Below are 23562 nucleotides of genomic sequence, written 5' to 3' on the forward strand. Positions count from 1 at the left end.
CCGAAACACAGCCATGTAAACACAACTGCTTCATGGTTGAAATACGAATGGGACAGAGGTACCCAAGCAATCGACTTTTGTACAAAGTCTCCCTCTGGTAGGTAAGAATAGAAAGATAGGTCAGTTAGCCCATCGTGATGAATACACCTGGAATTTAGCATGATGGTTCCCAAGGGGGACTACGTGAAGGTGAACTTGGTTCGGCATATTGCTAGTAACTCACCCGACTGTATTCCCTACTGTCGTAGATAAAGAACCGCAGGTGTTATTCTTAGTCTATGTATTCTGAAAAATGTCACTGTTGACGTGACACTGTGTCATGTGTGTTAAATGTAAGACCGTCAAACATTAAACTGTCTATTTACTACTTAAGTACCTATTTTATTTAGTTAGATACCTACTTATAGTTTGACTGTACTTGAAATTTATCTATTTTTTTGTGAATATCAGTTGTTTTGTAATTTATCATAACTCAGGTCATACTAATTATCTTAAAGTCGTAAATATTCATAACTTCAAGTTGTCTATCCGACAAATTGAACGTGGAATGTAAGTTAATACGTATTCTAACAAGAACTAGAATCAACATTATACATCTATCTAGAATTTACACTGATTAAATACCTACCTGTTGCATGATTGTACAATTTTAATATTATTTTCTTTCTATCGAGTTTATGATATCAGTATCAGTACTTTCAATTGTGGACTTTGATTCGTTGCCTTTATCAACTGTTCGAATATTGCGTTCAGTGATTCGAACGTTTGAGTTGTTTGTTGTAATAATCATTCTGTTTTCGAATCTTGACAAGAATGGACCAACTGCGCTTCGACGGTCGTGTAGCTGTAGTCACAGGCGCCGGCGGCGGCTTAGGGAAAGCTTATGCTCTCTTGTTGGGATCAAGAGGAGCCAAAGTTGTAGTAAATGATCTCGGAGGAGGAAAAGATGGCGCCGGCAAATCTACCTTCGCAGATGCCGTCGTTAAAGAAATTAAAGATAAAGGTTAGTATACTTTATATATACAAAATATACTTTATACAAAATACTAAGTGATATATCAGTACTGACAGTGATATTATGTTCCTTTTGTAGGACCTTTTATTCTAAATAAATTTTTTGATATTTAATTAATACTTCAGTGGATACTTTTAAGGGCAAATGTTTTATATTTGTACTACACATACATTTAGGTAAAATAACAGTAATAATAATAATAATATTATAGATAATTTTTGTAAGTGCTAAAAGGCAACCTTATTATTGCTGCAGGTTTACATAATATTATTCTATAAATTTTCTGTAATAAGGCAGTATATCAAAATAAGAATTTTATATTCCTAGTTTTGAGTGAAATCTATTGTTTATACTTAGTTTTATAATAATAATTTGGTTGTGGTATCAAATTAAAATTTGTTTTACTAATAGGTTCATAGAATATTTAAAAATAGTCCCAATTTTCATGACAATATTTCTTATATGCATATATACATACATATATATGTATGTAATGCTATACCTTCATTTGACAAACTCCTATTTACTTAATTAAAAATTTAAATTAAAATTTCTAAAAATGTTACTTTATTGTTATTTAACTTTTTTGGTTTGAAAAAATATTTTCTAAAACTTTATTTGTGAATTTTCTATATTTGGTATAAATAATAAATAATCTTATATCTTTTTATAATACTCGGTAATGTAAAAATTAAATAGACAAAAGTTATAATATATAATAATTAATTAAAATGAATAAGGAAAACATTTTAAATTTAACCATTTGTTTATTTTTATGTGTAAAAATCAAATTATTAATATGAAACTATTATGTATAAATTGTACTAAGCATATAAAATAGATTATACCATGAAATTAATACAAATGAATTTATATATTGATACACAATATATGAATGACTACTTGTATTTTTCTCTATGCACATTTTTTGTTAATAATATATTTCAGTCATTGTGTAACTTTTGATCTTGTCAATTTGCTATTCATTAGTTTTACCCTTTTACTACTTACTTACTTAGGTACTTGAATTTTTATCAATGGTAATAATACCTGTGTATGTGTGTGTGTAATAATATACATACATAACAAACAATGTTACAATAAAATAATAAAACTGCATGCTCCTTGTATTTTGCCCTTTTCTTTATCTACAAAGATGTATTTCTTTAAGCACAGATTTGATATTGGAAGAATTATTATAAGGGTTACTATTCCCCATAGGGAGATATTGTAACAAAAATCACAACCTTGTAACAAGAATATCATTTTCACTTTCATATTTGACCATGAAGTGTTTGCATGGCTATGTTTTGTTTTGATGGGATATGACTATGAAATTATAGGGTATAGAAGCATGGCACCGTAGTCATCAGGAATAGCAACACCTGAGAATATTCTATGTACCACAGTGTAATCTGTAATGTCTAGAATGTTGTTTATCTTAATAGGTGCATGCTTACCACTTTCTTTTTTTTTTATGCAACTTAGAATGGCAAAGAAGCTGATGGTCCACATAATAGAAAATGGTAATCATCACCTATAGACACAAACAGTACCATGGAAATAATAAAGTATACTGTTTTGCCCATAATACCCCCTATGCATTGCTATTCCTGAGGACTCAAGTGTTATTCCTCTGTACCCCGTAAATTCACTGCTATATCCCACTCTTCAAACCAAAACACAGCCATGCAAACTTAACTGCTTCACAGAAGAAACACAAGTAGGACAGAGGTGCCCAAGCAAATTTGTAGAAAACTTTGCCCAAGACTTTTGTAGAAAATCTCCCTCTCTCTCCTTCCATTAAGTGAGCTTCTAAGTTTAAGGATTCTAAGTATCATAAAAGAAACCATCTCCATTAAAACAATATATGTTGATAATAAATTTTTATTATAACTATGTAAGAAAAGAGAGACAAAACAATAATTTTATCATGTTAAGGCTTAAGCGTATGTTTACATATGTAAGTATGTAATTATACATATGTAAGTTGTCATTATACATTATGTATTCATAATTTAAATTGAGCATATACTTGTAAAATTATGCATTTATCTGACCTTACTTGAAATATTACTCTTATTTTCTTTGCTGTTATAGTACCTTGATCTTTATGATACATTATTTTATCATTAAAAGAAAAACTTATAAGAAGTAATACCTATCTATTTAAATGAGTTTTAGAATTAACATAATTATTACTATTTGACTTCAATTAACATAGTGGACTTTACCACAATAACTAACAATAGGTACTAAAGTGACAAAAGTAGTGATTGTTTCTGTATCAGGTGTTTAAAGTGTCACTTATACAATTTTGTGTCAGGGTTCAGGGCCACGTCGGGCAGGGAAACAATTACTTGCAAATATTTTATATAGTTTTGTTTACATAGTTCAAAATATTGTAGCAATAAGGCTACGTTTTTGCACTCTTGTGGCGTTATCAAATGGTTAAAACATTATCACAGTATTTTCTTTTTTCTCTTGTTCAATGATAATGTTTCAATGTTGTGTTCATCTAGTATAATTGGCATTACATTAGTAGGTATTTGTGTTATAATATTTTTTTAATGTGTTACTGTTACTGTTAGGTTTACCAAAATTTATGTATTTGAAGAATTTGAAGTGCAAACAAAGTTTCCATGTAATAAGTATTAAACAGAAATTTTACTTTTAGTGATGAAGTTTAGGGATAGGGAGGGTAATTTTACAATGGGTTCCTATTGTTTTTTTTACTAAGCAGTAAAAATGTTATTGTCAATATATGAAAATGTAGTGATTATAATTAAATATTTTTTCACTCATTATAATAAAAATGTATTATTCACCAGGTGGTATTGCCGTCGCTGATTACAACAATGTGATTGAAGGAGAAAAGATTATAAAAACAGCTCTGGACAATTTTGGCCGCGTCGACATTCTTATTAACAATGCCGGCATTCTTCGTGATAGATCCTTCCAGAAGATGTCAGATCAGGTACTATATCATCATCATCATCATCATTATGTCAGGCTTTAACTGTCCACTGCTGAACGGGAATAAACATCCCAAGGGCTCCCCCTTGGGATGTTTTGCCAGTAGTTGCCACGCTTGGCAGGCGAATTGGCAACCGCAGTTAAGCTTTAGAGATGTTTTAAGAGAGATGCTGTTGCCCATCCCTCGCCCTCCCTTAGTCGCCTTTTATAACACCCACGGGGAAGGAAGGAGTGGTCTATTCTATGCCGGGACCACATGACAAGGTACTATATGTAGTTATTTATTTATAGTGTCGACATTTATACAAAACGGATACATTTGTTAAGTAATATCTTTTACCCATGTTTTTGTCTGCCTGACCGTGATATGTTTACTGAGCGGTCTAAGTCTGGATAAAACCGGGAATATGCCTACATTCTTTTTCACGTTCATGTTTACAATAATTGTAAAGATTTAACACACTACACAGAGTTCACTACGAATATTGAAACGCATATCGAATTGAATAAGCAATACATTAAACATTATATGATCGAAACTGATTTTATGGAGTGATAAAAATATCGAATTTACAAATTATCGTCCAATCGTTCGATAAATCGAACCGTCAATGATAGTTTTATCCAAAGTTAATATATCGTCTCGGAACAAAAGATGGAATAAATCTTGCAAATTTGAGTATTTCCATTAAGAGATTTTTTTATTGGTATAAAATCCTTGTGGCTTTGGACTGGTACTGCTATAAACTGGGGTCAGTTTGAGTACTTAGTTTTAGGACAATTTTTTTTACTAAATGTCATTTTGATTTATGCCATGGTACTTCGACTCCTGGATGTGTTTTAAAGTGGAATTAAATTAAAATAAAGTGTACACAACAATAAGAACTAGATCATAGTATATGGAAGGTTTGAACTGAAAGAACGACTTACAGAATAATTAATGGACCCTGAGAACTGTTCAGTTTAGCACTGAGGGAATACTTTTTTGAGTTATAGAATAAAAAGACATTTACTTTTAACCAATAATCGATTGTGATTTAATTGTTTTTTTTTTTTTTAATTTCGATTTTGTGTCTAAACGTACATAATATACCTAATCCGCTTACATACATTTATACTTTAACTGTGATTGCTGCAATCGATGCTCGATGCAGTGACAGCGATTGGGTCGTGAAAACATGTTCTATCTCTAAATTTCATAATTTCGGTTCAGCAACTGAACGTAGCTTTCTTATAAATAAAAATAATTTTTCTTTTTTAATAAAAAAATATGGGTGAGGACGAAGCCACCTAGCTGATCTATTTTGATGAATAGACCAAGAATTAAACATAGTGATTTGAAACCAGGACTTCGCGGAGGTAGACATGAAATGATAATTAGCAAAGGGATCGCTCTCCCAATTACTAATCCCAATCTTTTACCAACAGAACATAGTAGAGTCGTTAAGGTGGGAATGAAAAAAAATCAACATTTGTTAAAAAATGTTCCTAGCTTGTTCATGTTAAAAAAAATAATCACGAAATCAATACAAGGAGCTGGGAACGAATATTTTGTTTCTAGTATTATTGTGCTTAAGTTATCTAAATGCACTATGTATGTTCGGTAATCGCCCGTCGCGCACCCCACCTCACCTCACAATTGACCCAATATGACCTATGACGATTGTCGACTCGAGTCACTATGCATATTTCCACTGTAATGTTATAATTTAAATGGTATCGTTTATCTAATGCTTTTTTTTATTTTGTATAATATTGTACATTATTGATGGGTATAAATTGATATGCGGTATTTTTTGTTTGCTTTCATAACACGATCATGTACTTATTGACAAACAAATATGATGGTAACATTTTAATTGCAGTCATATTTTTTTTTAATCTAATATAAATTCAGTCAAAAAGTTAAAATAAAATTTGAATATGATTTACTTGTGTATAAATATTAAACTCAGTGTCAAGTACGAGTATATGTGTTGTTACTTATTTAAATATACATAAATATATTGAATAGTTACAGTAATGTAGCAGTGTTACTAAATATATAAATCTCATACAAATAATAAATGTGTAAGCGTAAAAATTTCGTAACGAGCGGGGTTTCAACACGCACATTTTACACTATGTATAGTACCTGTAGACTCATAATAATTTTGAATCGGATAGAAATGTTAAACAACCTTGTGTGATGAAGTTTGATGCGACCGTCAAGCTGTCCTACTAATTTGCATTTTAGTTACATACATATTATAGTGACAGGCCCTTTCCAGTGTATCGTTATTTATTACGTCTCTATTTTTTTATTGATATATTTTGTTGAACCTATTGATTTAATTTTAATATTGAGTTTTCACATAATCGAAATTGAGTCAGAGCCAATAGTCTCTTGGTTATACTTTAGTCGCTGAATCTATTTAAATCTGTGAATAATAATTGTATTATCTCTGTGGTGAAGTGGTTCAATGATAGATATGGTTCCATATAGAAAGATAATCACATATTGATACACTGATTAATTTATCACTGATAATTATTATTTATCAGTGCATAGCAATTTTTTTTTAATCTTTTAACATTAATATTATATATGATATGGTATTTAATAATGTTGTTGAAATGTTAATTCTAATTAACAGCCGTTTAATAGCGAGAGAGTTTTTAGCGTATATTTTTGTGCGTCAAACTATCAGGTGAAATTTAAATTTTAGACATCCTTTGAAGGTAGTGTTCTGATATGAGCACTGATTTGAAACTATTTATAATATTAGCTGTTTCAGCGGCATTGCCGGCGAGAATTAGTGCTTAAAGTATGTATTTAAGCTAGGTTATAATCTATCCGAATACCAAATTTCATTCAATTCCGTTCGGTAGTTTTTGCGTTACTCTTTAAATAACAAACATCCATCCATTTTTCTACATTATAAACTTTCGTATTTATAATGTTAATAATATTTAATATAATATTTTTACCATAGAAATATGGGTAAAAACGACAAAAAATTAGTATGATTCTTGTAATGGAGCTAATTTGACCCCTACGACATTAGTGTGCACTAGAAACGAAGTTATGAATTATGATAACCTAAGTTAGTGAATAATATTTTAATGCAATATTATAATTTTTTTTAAATTATTCCTCAATGAGTCTAGGTACTTATCGTATTGTAGATATCCTAAACAGTTATACCTACCTAGGTTCAGAGAAATACCACCTCAGAATAGACCCCACAGATTTACCCTACATTTATGTATCTTAAATATTTACATTACGCTTAAAACACTTATCAATTACTAATTTATATCACAGTTGTGTTGGCAAATTAAGATAAATTTATAACTTGACTTCCCTTGCAATTATTAATTGCAATTAAATCGATGTAGAATAAATATATTAGAATTTCTTTAAATGATATTTCATTTCTACAATTTAGTTGTACAAAAAATCGCAATAATATTGTATTAGTATGAGGTGATTTATGTTTCGTTTACCATCAGACATCCACACAGACCTTTGTAGATAAAAACAACAGTGTTTTAATTAATTAAAACTAATCGTTTCTCACGGCTTTGTCCTCGTGAATCAGTATATAAGGTAGCCTTTATGTTAAGTTCTGATATAGCCTACCTATGTATCAAATTTAAGTTTAAGTCCATTCATCTATTCAAACGTGATCGTGTAATATATATCTTTAAAAACTTTCACATTTATAATATTAGTTATAATTTGTTAATTAGGACTGGGACCTGATCCAAGCGGTGCATCTAAAAGGTTCATTCAAGCCAACACTAGCAGCATGGGAGACGTTCAAGAAACAAAACTTCGGACGTGTTATTATGACCTCCAGCAATGCTGGTTTGGTTGGAAACTTTGGCCAGGCTAATTATAGGTAAGATTTTATAATGTTCACTGCAGAGTTTCTCATGTCTATAGTATACACGTGTTTAGAATAATGTAACTAAATATATCAATTACTGTCTATTCATTAACTCGGCGGAAACATGTGGTGGAAATTTCACATTTGAAATATTTCAGTAATATAATTTTGTTTATAATAATTTATAACAGCTAGTTAAGTCTCATTTTGTCTTTCCTTACAGCTAAGAAATGACTAAAACACAGATTCATTAGAGCTTTCAACGACCATTTTTAAAAAACTTTTTGAATCTTTATACAACCGTCTCAAAAATAACTAGAAATGCGTAAGATATTTTATTGTTAATAATAAATTTATTGTTTCCATTTAGCACGGCCAAGATGGGTCTAGTTGGATTCATGAACACATTAGCGTTGGAGGGCGCAAAATACAACATCAAAATAAACACGATTGTGCCGACAGCTGCGTCTCGTCTCACTGAAGGCATCCTCCCCCCAGATATGTTCGAGGCGATGAAGCCAGAATTGATTGCTCCCGTTGTTGTAAGTATTATTTTTAATATTTTTTACATTACTTGAATTTGTTGAGGGATTTCTTAATATTTATTTATACATTATTTGTATATAGCGCAGATGTTATGCATTATTTAGGTTCAAAATCCCCGTATCCTAAGTCTTATTGGTATAATATTTGCTTTTTCATTCAGATGTTTGTATATCTAGTTGTATAAAATAAATTAACGATTCGTTCCAGCTTCGCACGGGTAAATAGAATTTTCAACAACATATATCCTGTTACTCGCTGATTATATTGTAACTTTCTACAAGACTTTTTTTTAATTGATAGAGTAGTATTTTAGTTTATTCATTACAAACAATCAATAAAATATTTCCTCTTTATAGTATTATTATAGATAAATACTCCTGAATGTATATAAATTAAATAATACATTTAATTGTAGGCATACATGGCCCACGAGTCATTCGAGGGTACTGGTCAAATTATTGATTCCACATTAGGATATGCACACAAAGCTCAGTTAGTGAGATCTGTCGGCAGTCCTCTCAGGTATGTTTTTTTTTTATATAACAGTACTATAATCTATAATTTAAATATTGATAATTAAATATTTTCTTTTCTCACTTTCCTTATTACAATGTTCTGTTTATTTATCTTAAATGTTTAAAGTTTTCAGCCATGAAGACATGAATATATAATAAACAAATTATTTGAAATGCAATTTCAGTATCAAACTTATTATTATTTAATACAAAATTTCATGTTATGTTATAATCTCAAAACATGAAGCCTAATGTTTCTGATAATTATGAATAATATTTACACACTGTCTTATTTATTTTGTCCGTTTGTCTCTTTAATAAAATTTTATTGTAATAACCGTTCGAGATAAGTTCTATCTACGTACAGAGAGGTGAAGGTCATCATACACGTCAATGATCGCATAATTATATATCTATTATTTTCTGTGGAAATAGAAATACACCATCGGACCCAGTGACCATAGAGTCTGTCAAGGAAAAATGGCCGAAAGTGGTGGACATGACGAATGCAAAGCACGTCTCTCCAATAGCAAATGTCACCATCAACTTAGTAGAAAGATTGCAGGTATTTATTGATTTATCATTAAATAGCATAATGTCTCTTATTAAAGAGTTATTCAGTTATATGCACACATGTATGATTACATACAACAAATGCATAAATAAATACAGTTATAAATTATAATAGACTATAAATGGTCAAACTGCTTGATCAGCACGTATTTTTTGCAAACACACTAATATGTATTTTTCTATTTGAGATTTAGTTATTACAAATAATACTAGAATTTTCCAGTTTTCGCATAATTTATTTGAAAATTTAATAAATTTTAAATCTATTAATATTAACTGCAAGAATATATCAAATTTTATTAGAATTCATTTAATATATAACTTCATAAAAACACACACAAAAAAGCATTAAGCTACCAAAATGATATTAAAAGTAGTTATTTTCTTATATATGACACTGATGAAACGGTGAACTTTTTTGGTTACCAGTCTTCAGATAACTTGAAGTCCCCAGAAAGAATTTTATGCTTATATTTTAAACGCTTCTTTTTATATTTTGGGAACATCAGATTTTCTGAGAACTCGAAGTTGAAAGCATAGTTTAAAGGATTCATCTATTAATCATGTATCTTATTATGTAAATGTTTTGTAATTTCACTTCCATCCAATCGTAAACGTTGTATTTTGTTGTAGGAATTTGAAGATCGCGCGAAATTGGACGCGAATGGACGCAAATCCTTCTGGTCCACATTCGATTACAATGCCAAAGATGCTGTCTTGTATGCTCTTGGAGGTAAAATATATCTTAATATATATGAATTTAATAAAATTTTTATGGTACCAACTATTAAGTATATCTTTCAGATAAAAAAAATCAAGTTTACCACTGATGATACTAATATGATTATAAGGTAGTAAACATAAAACAATACAATCGATTTGAGAACCTCCTTCTTTTTAAAGTCGGTTGAGAATCACATTTTACGATGTTTGTTCACTCTAATCTTCATAACTGATTTTAATGAAATTTTGTAAATGTGTATTGTTGGTTCCAATTTAAGAGATAGGATAGTTTTTATTCCAATAATAAAAAACGCCGAGTCAACTAGTTATATAATAAATCAAATTTCATTGTATCTAATTAATTATAGTGTAATTTGTGATGTTTTTTTTTTTGATGGGTGAAAATGGAATGGCAGGCTCGCCTGCGCTAACGGTATACGCTGGCGGGGCACCAGTGAAGGGTGATCAATGAGAATGAAAACAGGCCAGTTAGCCCATCATGATGAATTCATTTGAAATTACCCATGATAGTTTCCAAGGGAAACCGCGTGGAGGTTGACCTGGTTGGGTATATTGCTAGCAATGGGATTCTCAGTCTCTATTACTAACAATCCCTTTCCCCCAATTTGTGATGTTCATGATGCCTTTATAGTCTAAAATCAATGGTGATCACATTATTTAAGTTACGAGTCAGCATGATTGACATTCTAAGTTGTATTAAAAAAATATATATAATAAAGCTACATTTCAAAGCTAGTATATCTAAGAAGGCAATTATTGATTTGTTTTTATAGGTATTAATAGAAGTATGATTGTATTTTTAATATTAATTTTAATAATAAATCAAGCGACCTTGAGTAATTAACATAGTTAAATTTCCTAATAAGATTGAATAAATAATTAGATTAGATAATACGATATAAGATTCGGTAAGTGATTTCTGTTGATATGTGTTTTTATTAATAAATCTTGCTTGATTTAAATAAATATAAAAATTTGCAATCTTATTATTTAAGAATGTTAGAAAATAATTACAGAAGATTCATGACCCTGTTAGACCCAAAAATTTGCCTGTACATTTTTATATTGGATATCTAACGTGACCATACGTTCCGCTTCGGGCGGGATAGTTCCGCTTTCAGACAGTCTGTCCCAATATCCCCAGCGAGGCTGATATAGTCCGCTTTTACAAACAGACCAAATGATAATTTATACAATAAAATATAATGGTATACAGTATACCGTTTTATTTTACAGTGGACTTTTTGGACAACATTTTAGTATCATTGAAAGAACATTTAACGCCGGATCTTTATCGACTACTTTACTATTTCTACGAGCTAGTAAACAAGTTTTTCACATTCTCATTTTTCACAAAATTCTTTTCCGAAAAGATGTTTGATTCTTTTCTAAATTTGTTTCAAATTCATTAAATTAATTTAATTCCAATATATTGAGTTCAAGGTAAATGTTGGTAAATTTCGATATCAATTACATTATCTTTAATTAGAAACAGATATCTGCAGGAATTCACTGCCGGATACACTAATTAGACTTAGGCATTTAATAAATTGATTAAATGATACGGTTACAATTTTACATTTAGATTTTTTATGTACTTACATATTAATCAAAGACAAAGATCTATTTGTATGTTAATAGCATCTAAATCGCTTTTTAGACATATTTTCAAGCGACTTTTAAAAGTAACTTTTCAATTCGTCTGATTTATAACAATGTTACTTAATTACGTCGTCAATTCTGAACTTAACAATTTTCTTTGGAATGTATTTGGGTATACTTGTATTTTTTCCATAGGTGATAAGAATGGTAATCTCACACGCTCTAATGATATACGCTGGCGGTATATCAGAGAGGGATGATAGGTGAGGATGAATGATGATTTCAACTGGAATTAAGCGCGATGGCTTCTAGTGGGGGCTGCGTGGAAGTCGATTCGATATTGCTAGCAATGGGATTGGGAGTCTCCATTATTGACAATCCCTTCCACCCAGTTTATTAGGTTGGTTTCGTTTTAATTTTGTGTGGAAACTGTTTCTTGCGACTCAAAATCTATACGTAAACGTAGAATATTTGTAATGTAGGTTATTTACGAAAAATGTCTTTGTAGGGTATCTACAAAACGTCTCGTCGTTCGTAGGTGTTTATTATGGAAGTCGTTTATTTCGGCACAATTATTTACTTGTGTATAGATGCTAATATCATTCTAAGAAAGTCATTCAGAATAATTATGATTTTTAATGTACACCTTACTTATTGTTTTGCAAGTTTCTCTCGTTTGTATACGAATTTAAGTGCAAAATGGAGCGCGATTGGAATGACTAACTTTTTTTTCATCTTAATGTGTTTCTTGCCCGCATTCGCTTGTAGGTGAATTAATAAAGGAATAATCACGTTTGATTTTAATCATGTAGTTCACATCCTTGTATTACCCTATTTCTCAACTATTGTTTAGAATTACGCACGTTTATTGCGTTATATAGCTCGTTTTCTATTATAGCTCTTGCTGTATGCTTATTATTAAAAATGTATTTACGGAAGAAGAATCTAAATGCTGTCCATTAAAATTCGTGACTCTATCATATTGTATACATTTTTGCAGTCGGTGCATCTGTGGCGAATTCCAGCGATTTGAAATACTTATACGAGGCTGATGAAAACTTCTCAGTCCTGCCAAGCTTCTTCATTCTGGGCGGTATGTGCATGGAAGCCCCAGTGGTGCCTGAGGCCATGCCCCCCGGAAAAGTAGCGGACTTTACCAACGTAAGTATTTTCATTACAAATAATCTGTATAGTGTGAAATTGACACCATAGAAACATATATACATTCGTATCTATTACGTCTTTCTCCATAAGGGTAGGCAGAAAAAATGGAATTGAAACCCTTATAATAATTTCTGCCAAAGAAATTAAATATTTCTTTCAAAGATCATAGGTTGAACAAGATCAAAATTTGTTGTATCTTCCGTACTAACTTAAATGCTTGTTTTTATGGTAAGGCTCTAAAACAAAATCACAAGAGGGAGACTTTGTACAAAAGTCGATTGCTTGGGTACCTCTGTCCCATTCGTGTTTCAACCGTGAAGCAGTTTTGCTTGTATGGCTGTGTTTCGGTTTGAAAGGTGGGATATGCCGTGAATTTACTGGGTACAGAGGAATAACACCTGAGTCCTCAGGAATGGCAATGTATGGGAGGTATCATGGGCGAAACAGTATACTCTGTTATGTCCATGGTACTGCTCATGTCTATAGGCGACGGTTACCACTTTCCATCAGGTGGGCCGTCAGCTTGTTTGCCATTCTAAGTAGTATAAAAAAAAAATGGTTGTAATGAATAGAAATGTCTTATAACTAAATGAAACATGATAAAATGTATGTTCTGCTTATTTAGATACAAATATTATTTATCTATTTAATTAAAACAATTATTATGTCTAAATCAAATGTATTTTAAGAGATGTTGTGACTATCTAAAAATATACTCACAGGAATGATACTTTGTCCACGGAGGTTAAAATTCTTTAACCCAACTGTATCTGCCGTTTGATTTGCTCTAACATTTCTGTTTTGCGACATGCAGTTCAATGTTTAAATTAAAAATTATTTATTTTGTACATAGATTCTCCACGGAGAACAATATATTGAGTTCGTGGACGACTACCCCGGCGTTGAAGGTGCTTTTGAAACCCGCGTTTACGTCGTGGACGTATTGGACAAGGGCGCCAACGCGGTCGTCATTGTTAACAGTAAGGATGATTAGTTTTTTTTATCGAAAACTCCTGTAATATTTTAAAAATGAAATTGTAGTTTTGTATATATTATTAGTATCCACTGTTGGGGTATAATTTTTTTAATAAATACCTATGTTTTTAAATAGGCGAAGTGTACCAGGAACAAAGGCTGTTATACCGCACCCAACAGCACATATTCGTGGTCGGCCAGGGTGGGTTTGGTGGCCCGCGTACTAGCAGTGCCGGTGTCGACGTACAACCCGTGCCCAAGAGGGCTCCAGACGCTGTTGTTGAACAGCGCACTGCTGAGGACCAGGCTGCCCTTTACAGGTACGGTTAAAAATTTTTTTTAATACCCTTGGATATTGTACACACTGCAAAAAAATAAGCAGAGTTTATAGGTATTACTCAACTGATAAGCAAATTTGAACATATACATATTAGACACCGAAAATTCCCAAATCAAACACACAGATGTCTGTAATATATAGGGATCGAACCTACAATCATCGGTGGGTGAGGTCGTCTTCAATTCATAAGTCTTTATTCTATTAAGACATAAGTGGGCCGGGTACTAGTATTCGTTTTTTGGACTGCCATCTGTTAGCGGGGCGGATATTTGTACCCGTTTGGAAAGTACTTATGTTAAAAGCGGGGCACAGTACTCGTTGGTTGATATATGAAACATAAATAGATGTTTGTTTTAAGATTCTTGTAGTTCGTCGTGGTTCGCAGGATCGTCAGGGCTATTAGACAGCCCGCTTAAAATGTGTTAGCTTCTGATTACTAGGTACAGGTCGCCTAAAAAGAAGGATATAGCCTTTTATTACCACACGGGCCAATTGGTTTGCTATGTGGTATTAATTGTAGTTTATCTTCTAATACACTAAATTTATGTATTACATACCCATATATCCTAGTGATGAAAAAAGTAGTGATACATGGTATTCCTCGTCACTGCATGGATAGTTAATTATGTACATTTTAAATATGTTAAATGTGGTAAATATATATGGAATATAGCTAAATAAAGAAATATTGCTACAAAATATATTTGTAGAATAGACTGAATTAAAAGGGACCAGTCAAGTTTCTTGCTTGAAATGGGACAATAATACATATCTAAGATTTTGCATTGCGAAATATATTTCGATTTCAAATATTAAATTAATATGGGACCAAAAAAGGTTATCGACTGCAAAAAAGAATTATCAAATTTGCTCCAGATTGACCAAGATATCACGTTATACATACAAAAAATACAGAAGAATCGAGAACTTCCTTTTTTGCAGTTTTTTTTAACTAACTTATCATAACGACTAAAAGAATGGCAAAAAGTAGTTTCATATATAATTGTTTTTTACAATAGTTTTTTTATTTTCTCGAGATATTTATTTTTTTAAACGTTGTTGCCTGTGGTAAGAACTGTATTGAATGAAATATCTAATTCTTACCATAGATTTAAATAACTAACGTGAGTATATAAAGACAATCGTTGATAATCGTTTTTTACCGTCATAGATAACGTATTATTTGCCGTAACGAACTTAAGACAATAAACCTAAATTATAGATGGACTGTCTGAGAGACAGAGGACTAAAGTTCACCTATGTATTATTTGGTCTGTAATAAATGTATCATAAATATGAACCCGGATTCGCTAATGTTTAAGAGTTTTTTTTTTTAAGTAATATATATTTTTTGGACGTAATCGTAGACGTGCCTTTATGTTCATACGATAGATAAAAGTAATTACGTTAGTGATGAGGCAGATTTTTTTATGATAACTTATGTGGGTGTGTTTTTTGTTCTTTTATGATGTTTAGAAATCTTATTCCTATATGTGAATTTATAGGGTACACAGGAATAACACCTGAGTCCTCAGGAATGGCAACACATGGGGGGTATCATGGGCGAAACAGTACACTCTGTTATGTCCATGGTACTGCTCATGTCTATAGGCGACGGTTACCACTTTCCATCAGGTGGGCCGTCAGCTTGTTTGCCATTCTAAGTTGCATAAAAAAAATTTTCTTTCATTTATTTTTTGCATTGTATCAGCAGTTAACTGTCCATTGCTGAATATAGCCTATTAACCCTTCTTTGCATACTGGTGGAAATTTCCATCATAACATTGAATGCCTAAAACTTATATAAAAGACCTTCACTTTAAGTTGATTGTGTCTTGATAATTTTTTAACGTCCATTGCAGAAAAAAAAACATAGCTGTCAAATTAATAGTTTTAGCCATTTTTTCTGTAATTTTAAACATGAATTGTATTGCTTTGATTTTATGACTTTGATTTCACCAATAAAAAAAATCATGTAAAGAAGGGTTAAGGGGTTTTGTCAATAGTTGTCCCGTTGGCAGATGGTTGATAGTTTGGCCTTTAGTAATATTTTAAAAGGGGACGCTGCTGCCAATTCTTTGACTGTAAACTCCCTTAGTCGCTACTTACGATATTCACGAGAAAGGAAGTGGTGGCCCAATCTATGCCGGGACCTATACGGCTATTTTTTTAATGTAAAGTACAAATACAAAACAAGTGTCTAATGTTATTAAAATAATATTTCAACCGAGTGCAAATTTATTATTGTATCTACGAAGATAATTAATTATGTTTCTTGTTTTTATCAGTACAAGTTATGATTATTACAAGCGTCACACTTACAAATTGTAACTAGTACTTGATAAGGGTATATTGTTTATCAACGTTCAAAAAGGAAGAACAATATCAGTAACAGTTATCACTGTAGGCACAGATCTTTATATTGGACCTATGTAATAGGTTATACTATTATTGTATGTTATCATTGGACTATAGAAGTTGTCTCGAAAATTTACCCAATATCTACGTATAGTACGTATGTACACACAGATGGAGATAAACAATGAAATTTATATATTTTCAACCGATTTAAAAAAAAGGAGGATTTAATTTCGGTTGTATTTTTCGTTTGTTACCCCATAACTCCATTAGTTCTAAAACCGATTTAGAATTTTTTTTTTATCTGAAAGGATACATTTACAAATTGGTCCCATAGACATTTTATCAAAATCAGTACTGTAGTTTAGTTGGTTATGCCACAATTTAATTCTGTTTTTTTTATAGATATGATAAATATGTAGGCACAAATGTATTCTCGAATACAAGAGCGATACTATCAAGTTATACGATGCGAGCACTCCATACTACATGGAAAATTAGTATTAACTAATACACTACACCTATCCCCCGATTTACACGGTACTTGTTTTACACGTTTTCGCTTTTACACGGTTTTCCAAATAAGTTTTTTTTTTGTTTTTATCGCACTCTACTAAATGCTACTGTGTTTGAACACGTGCGCTGTGTACACGCACAGTACTGGATAATAAAACACCTTTGGTTTAATTGTTTGTTTTTCTGTTTAATGTATTGTAATTAAATAAAAAAAACAGTGTTTCCGTAATTATTACATATTTTAACCTGTCAATGCATTTTATTTTTATTTCTGTGTACACCTAAAAATATTGAAAAAAATCACAACTGTTTAATAGCAAAATTATGCATTTTCTGCAAGCTTTTCGATTTACACGGTTTTGACTTGAAAATTTTTAATTTTCGATTTACACGTTTTTCTCAGGAATGTATCTACCGTGTAAATCGGGGGATAGGTGTACCTGATGTTATAATAACTATTGTTATTTAGCCAGAATCTACGGCTTTCTAAAATACTAATTATGTTATAATAAACCTTCTAATCTTATCTAAACAAAAATTTCATGCAGTAATATTAAAAATACTAATACCTATCTTGCCTTACTTTGCCATCATCATATCGACTGTTAACTATCCACTGCTTAATATAAGTCTCCTCATTGGGAGGTTTTACTAGTAGTTCAACCGTGAAGCAGTTGTGTTTGTGGCCGTAACAAGCTGAGGCTGTACTGTTCAAGTAGAGTCATTTCTTTCCTTAATAAGAAATTATTTTGACAAATAAACTTTTTAAATTGTTTAAACCTAATTGTGGGACTAGCATCCAGTCTATTTTTTATGTTAATATCTACTATTTTTTTTATACAACTTAGAATGGCAAACAAGCTGACGGCCCACCTGATGTAAAGTGGTAACCGTCGCCTATAAACATGAGCAGTACCATGGACATAACAGAGTATACTCTTTCGCCCATGATACCCCCATGCGTTGCCATTTCTGAGGACTCAGGTGTTATTCCTCTGTACCCAGTAAATTTACGCCAGTAAATTTACCCTTCAAACCGAAACACAGCCATGCAAACACAGCTGCTTCACGGTTACCTCATAACTTTGTCAGTTCTAAACCGATTTGGAAAATTCTTTTTTTTTTATGTGAAAGGATATATTTTCATATATATATACCATAGAAATCTTATCCAAATCAGTTAAATAGTTTAGTTTTTAAATGAAAATAACTGATTTTGCCGTGATTGAAGACGGATTTTTTAATAAACAATTCTTTATATATTATACAATTCTTTACCAAATGCTTGTTGTCCTGTCACTTGAATATGTTTTAAGGAAAGAAGTATGAAGTGGGTGATTGTAAGGGAAAAGGAAGATCTAAAAAGACATGAATAGGCTGTATGAAAGATAATATGGCCAGAATGTGAGTGAATGCGGAAATAACAGCGAATAGAGATAAATGAAACAGAAAAACATTACGCTGATTCCGAATATATAATTGGAATAAGAGCAGAAAAATCATAATAATTATTCTTCTGCCACTTGAAATTAATGTAAGAAGGTATACAATAGTACTAAGTGACAGAATAACGACTATTATAGCCTATATTACTCATTTGGCATGGCGACTTGATATATGATGCTATTTCGAGTTTTTACTTCTCATGTGCTCTTGGGATTTGATTTCCTAGTCGCCTCCTAGGAACAGTGTCGTCCCAGGGTGTCCTAATGTTGAAAATGAGTAGTCATGCACTGTATTTTTATTCTATGACAACTAATTTGTAATTCAGTGTCAGTGTTGACGTAATATATATATTGTATACAAAATGAAGTAGTCAAAACTATGCCCGAAGATTCCTATCTAATTATTTCGGTGCTAAAGTTTCAACAAATTATTAATTGAACATTTATAGATAAGATAATTTATCGTCTATTTTTATAGGTTATCTGGTGACTTAAACCCTCTACATATCGATAAAAACGTGGCGTTGGTCAGTGGATACGAGAAGCCCATACTACACGGACTCGCGTCACTTGGTTTCTCTGCGAGACACGTTTTAGTCAAGTAAGCTTTTAATTTTTGTTTTTAAATGTTTACTTTTTAATTTAATATTTTATTTTTTATTTTTAATAGTGTACTTAATAATTTATTTAATTGTTTTTATTAATTCAAATTAGATTTTGTTACTCTATCTTAGTGTTAAATCATCTTGGTGTTACTTCACTTGGAGTTTTAATTTCATACAGTGACACCTACATTGGTCTGAATATTTTAGACTCGATTTTTTTTCAAAATTTTTCTTGTAGTTTATTTTTTCAAAATTTTTTTTTATCGTGATTCTTTCTTAATTTCAATTTAAAAGTTATTGGATATCCAGCGATTATTATGAGTATTAATAAATCTTAACAAATTTTCCCATAGAATATGGACTGAATTATGAAATTTATTTTAGAATCTTTAAAGCAAACAGCATTATAAAGCACTATAAAGGGAACAGAGTATTATTTTATTCAGTTTAATAAATATTATCGCTGGATATCAGATCGCTGTATTATTTCCATTACACCTTGTTTATAAGACTTTTGACAAGATAAACAATCGCTTCTATTGTGATTAGATAGTTGGCATTAATTAGTTCCGTAACGTGTAGTTATTTTAGAATAAGATTGTCATAGTTTATTTTATTTTTTATTTTACAGGTTCGGTGGTAACGACCCCTCTAACGTAAAGGCACTTAAAGCTCGTTTCGCCAAACCCGTAATGCCTGGACAAACTCTTTCTACAGAGATGTGGTTGGAAGGACGCCGTGTGCACTTCCAGACGAAGGTCAAGGAGACTGGAATCACTGTTATTTCAGGTTAGGTTAATTTTTTTAACGTAGCCAAATCGGTCGAGTCCGTAAACGATTTGTTGTAGCATTTAGTTTTTTTTATATAATGTGAAAGAGGGAGTCACCTTTTGGCTCTTTAACAGCTCAAATATCATAAAAAGTCACTTTATATAAATAGTATTAAGTAGTACATATATTCATCAAACTTGGGTAAATATATTAATTACATATTCTTTTTATCTCTCTCTCTACTTATCAGATTATACATACTCTGAATACGTAGGTATGAAAGTTACCGAATTCAAGCTCGAATGCTCACTAACGCCTTCTGTTGTCTTTGCATAGTATTATTTTCAATTTCTTGCAACATTATGACCTATTTACGTGCGCGCGTGTCGCCGAAACGGCTAGTCTTAATATATTTACATTACATACAAGTTGTTATGTAAATATGATTGTTTTGTAATTCAGTAACGTCGCAGTGTCGTTATTGTATATATTTAAATAATAACTGGTGTCAAGAGGTCGTAATTAACAAACTTATAGTGGTGTTCAAAGTAACAATATATCTACATCGCATTCGGTGACTAAACATAAGTAGTGCGTATCGTATCGCTCACACAATAATAAATTCAAACAAAAAAACCCTATAACAGGTGCATACATGGATTTCAAAAATGCTCCTGGTGGTGTAACCAGTTCCCCAGTATCTGCATCGGAACTGAAGAGCGATGGCTTATTCGCAAGGATGAGGGATGAACTCGCTAAGAATCCAGCGAAAGGAAAGAGCGTTAATGGAGTGTTCCTTTACAACGTCACAGACGCAGGAAAAGTTGTCAAGAAGTGGAGTGAGTATTAAATTGTGTAATGTTGATTGTGTGTACAGTAGCTCCAGTAGAAGTCATTATAAATAAACATAAAGGCCAACACAAACAATGAACATTTTGTTTGCGTTTAACAGTTTTGTGTATGTCTTGTACTCGCATAACATGTGAATATTTTAGTATGCAGTATTTATTTTGTATGACTGAATAATTATAACTAAAATATATATACTCACTTACTCAGTCTTTTGTAAAATGTTACCATTTTGGTATAATGTAATATTCGACATACTTTGTTGAGTGCATTATTTGATACAATATGACAGGCTTTAACTTTCGTAATAATAGGGTTTGTTAATAGCGTTTCCTATCACCTAATACTTGGTGTGGGGTTTTTTTTTTATACAACATATATATCAGTCAGATTCGAACTTGCAACCTCTGCAATGTCTAACATAATGGAGATCATGAAGTTTTGAAATTTTGAACAACTATTCTGTAAAATTAGCATTACGTGACATGACGATGCAATATGTAAAGTAATGTATTAAAATGATTGCCTATCAAATACATTATCAGTAATTTTATTACATTTGAATTTTATTGACAAAAACTTTACGTTGGAATCATACTGTTAATAATATACTATACATACTTAATTAGTTAAAATGAATAGTGTATTTCTTTTAAATATGTGATAAATAAAAATGTTGACTTAAAAAGTTATCTAATCTCTTGTATAATAAATGATGTTTATTTCTGGTTCACAGCTCTCGACTTGAAAAAGGGTGAGGCATACGAAGGTGAACCCAAGAGTGGAAAGCCTGACACCACATTGACACTGTCTGACGCTGACCTTGTAGAAATTGCATCCGGTAGTCTAAGTCCACAGGTAGCGTTCATGAAAGGAAAACTCAAGATTGCAGGAAACATGATGCTTGCACAGAAACTCGGTCCACTACTTCAGTCTGAAGCGAAGTTGTAAATCTTTTATATTAAATTGTTGTTGTTTATAGAGTTTTAATTATGTTAAGAATTAATTTGGTAATGAGATTTAATGACGAATGGGTTGGTATTTAAATACTGCATTTATTTATTTGGAGATAAAATTATATAATTCACCTAACAAAAGTTATTAGACGATCAAACACTTATGTATTTGGTATATATTATTTTGTTAATATATATTTTTATACAAATGTTGATTCCATTATGAATTAAGTAATGATATTTCTACAAAGGTGAGGGAATATACAATTTGTACCATTTTATGACTTTTATTGGCAATGAATCCCTGGCTTATTCATATATGTACATGTAGTATTATAGTACATTGAGATGCTCAAGAATGGTAAACTATGAAGGATGATTCCTTATATTGGGATTTCAGATTGTGATGATTCATGGCATAATAATTTATTCTATAATGTCTATATTGCTGTTCATGTCTATAGATCAAAAGGTAGCAGCTACTTTTCAGCAGGTGGGTCGTTAGCTTGGTTGTTATTTTAAGTATCATAAAAATTATATACCTAGAACAATATTGGCATTTATTGATACTAAAGCTGACGGTTTACCAATGTGAAGACTTTAACAATGTGAGAATTCAAATAGTTCATACACAGAAATCAGCCATCTTAGAAATATTGCTAACGAATCTCGATAAATATGTTATTACTTATCATTAAAGTGGAATGGTACCAGCACCAATTAAGCATCAAAAGTGAGAATAAAAGTAGCTTTTTTTTTATATAAAGTGATTTCGATTTGATTCAGTAACTATTTTTATTCATCATGATAACATTTTAGGTCAACATAGAGGAAAACATATTACACCGACCCCAAATAATAATTGGAATAAGGGTAGGAAGATGATGACGATGATAACATTTTAGGTCAGTCACCTGATTATATCAGATGGAGGCAAATTAGCATGAACTTAATAATACTATTATCCTATGAGTATAAACTTTATCTACTACTAGCGACCCGCCTCGGCTTCGCACGGGTGCAATATTTGTGTAACTTGTGTTTTAAACTGTTCAACACATTTTAGTAAGGCTGTTATTTTGGCGTGTGTGAATATACTGCACTAATTTTATCTAAGATTTTAGAATGAACGGTGTGTAAAATTCCTTTTATGTAGAACATAAAAATCATCTTTTTGGCTGAGATATTATTACCTGCCTATATATATATATATATATATATATATATATATATATATATATATATATATATATATATATATATATATATATATATATATATATATATATATATATATATATATATATATATATATATATATATATATATATATATATATATATATATATATATATATATATATATATATATATATATTATATATATATAAGAAAAAGTAAAAAAAGTAATGAATGTTTTTGCTATACATTTTATTCCTTTATTTTAAATCGTTCAGGCAACGCATGCCATATTTATATATTTTTTGCAGACTTCAACTACACTTATTGTGATTAATTATCGAAAATATATATTTGCCAAAATAATAAGTAGATTATAGCACTCAGGGATACCTTTCTAATAGTGAAAGAAGTTTCAAAATCGAATCATTAGTACCGAAGATAATCCTGAACATTTAAACTCACAAACCTCTATATAAATTTAGATTATGTTGACGGCTTAATGTTTGTGGGGTTTGTAGTAAAGTAAAAATAGCGAAATATACAAATATCCAGATAA

At 31.0% G+C, this 23562-nt stretch overlaps 1 protein-coding gene across 1 annotated transcript; it reads left to right on the forward strand.

Moving 5' to 3' along the window:
- The first annotated feature begins 385 nt into the window (after window positions 1-385).
- On the forward strand, window positions 386-22103 carry LOC113522002 (peroxisomal multifunctional enzyme type 2). Its single transcript, XM_026907714.3, has 15 exons — window positions 386-549; window positions 813-1003; window positions 3847-3992; window positions 7727-7878; window positions 8237-8408; window positions 8828-8934; window positions 9363-9492; window positions 10134-10233; window positions 12847-13007; window positions 13864-13990; window positions 14122-14305; window positions 19123-19245; window positions 19881-20038; window positions 20668-20859; window positions 21606-22103. The coding sequence occupies exons 2-15, from the start codon at window positions 814-816 to the stop codon at window positions 21818-21820; spliced, it is 2157 nt and encodes a 718-aa protein (XP_026763515.1). The 5' UTR covers window positions 386-549; window position 813; the 3' UTR covers window positions 21821-22103.
- The last annotated feature ends 1459 nt before the right edge of the window (window positions 22104-23562 follow it).

This window comes from Galleria mellonella, unplaced genomic scaffold (genome assembly GCF_026898425.1).
Source record: "Galleria mellonella isolate WM207_F2 unplaced genomic scaffold, CSIRO_AGI_GalMel_v1 utg63, whole genome shotgun sequence".
In the NCBI taxonomy this organism is placed as follows: Eukaryota; Metazoa; Arthropoda; class Insecta; order Lepidoptera; family Pyralidae; genus Galleria; species Galleria mellonella.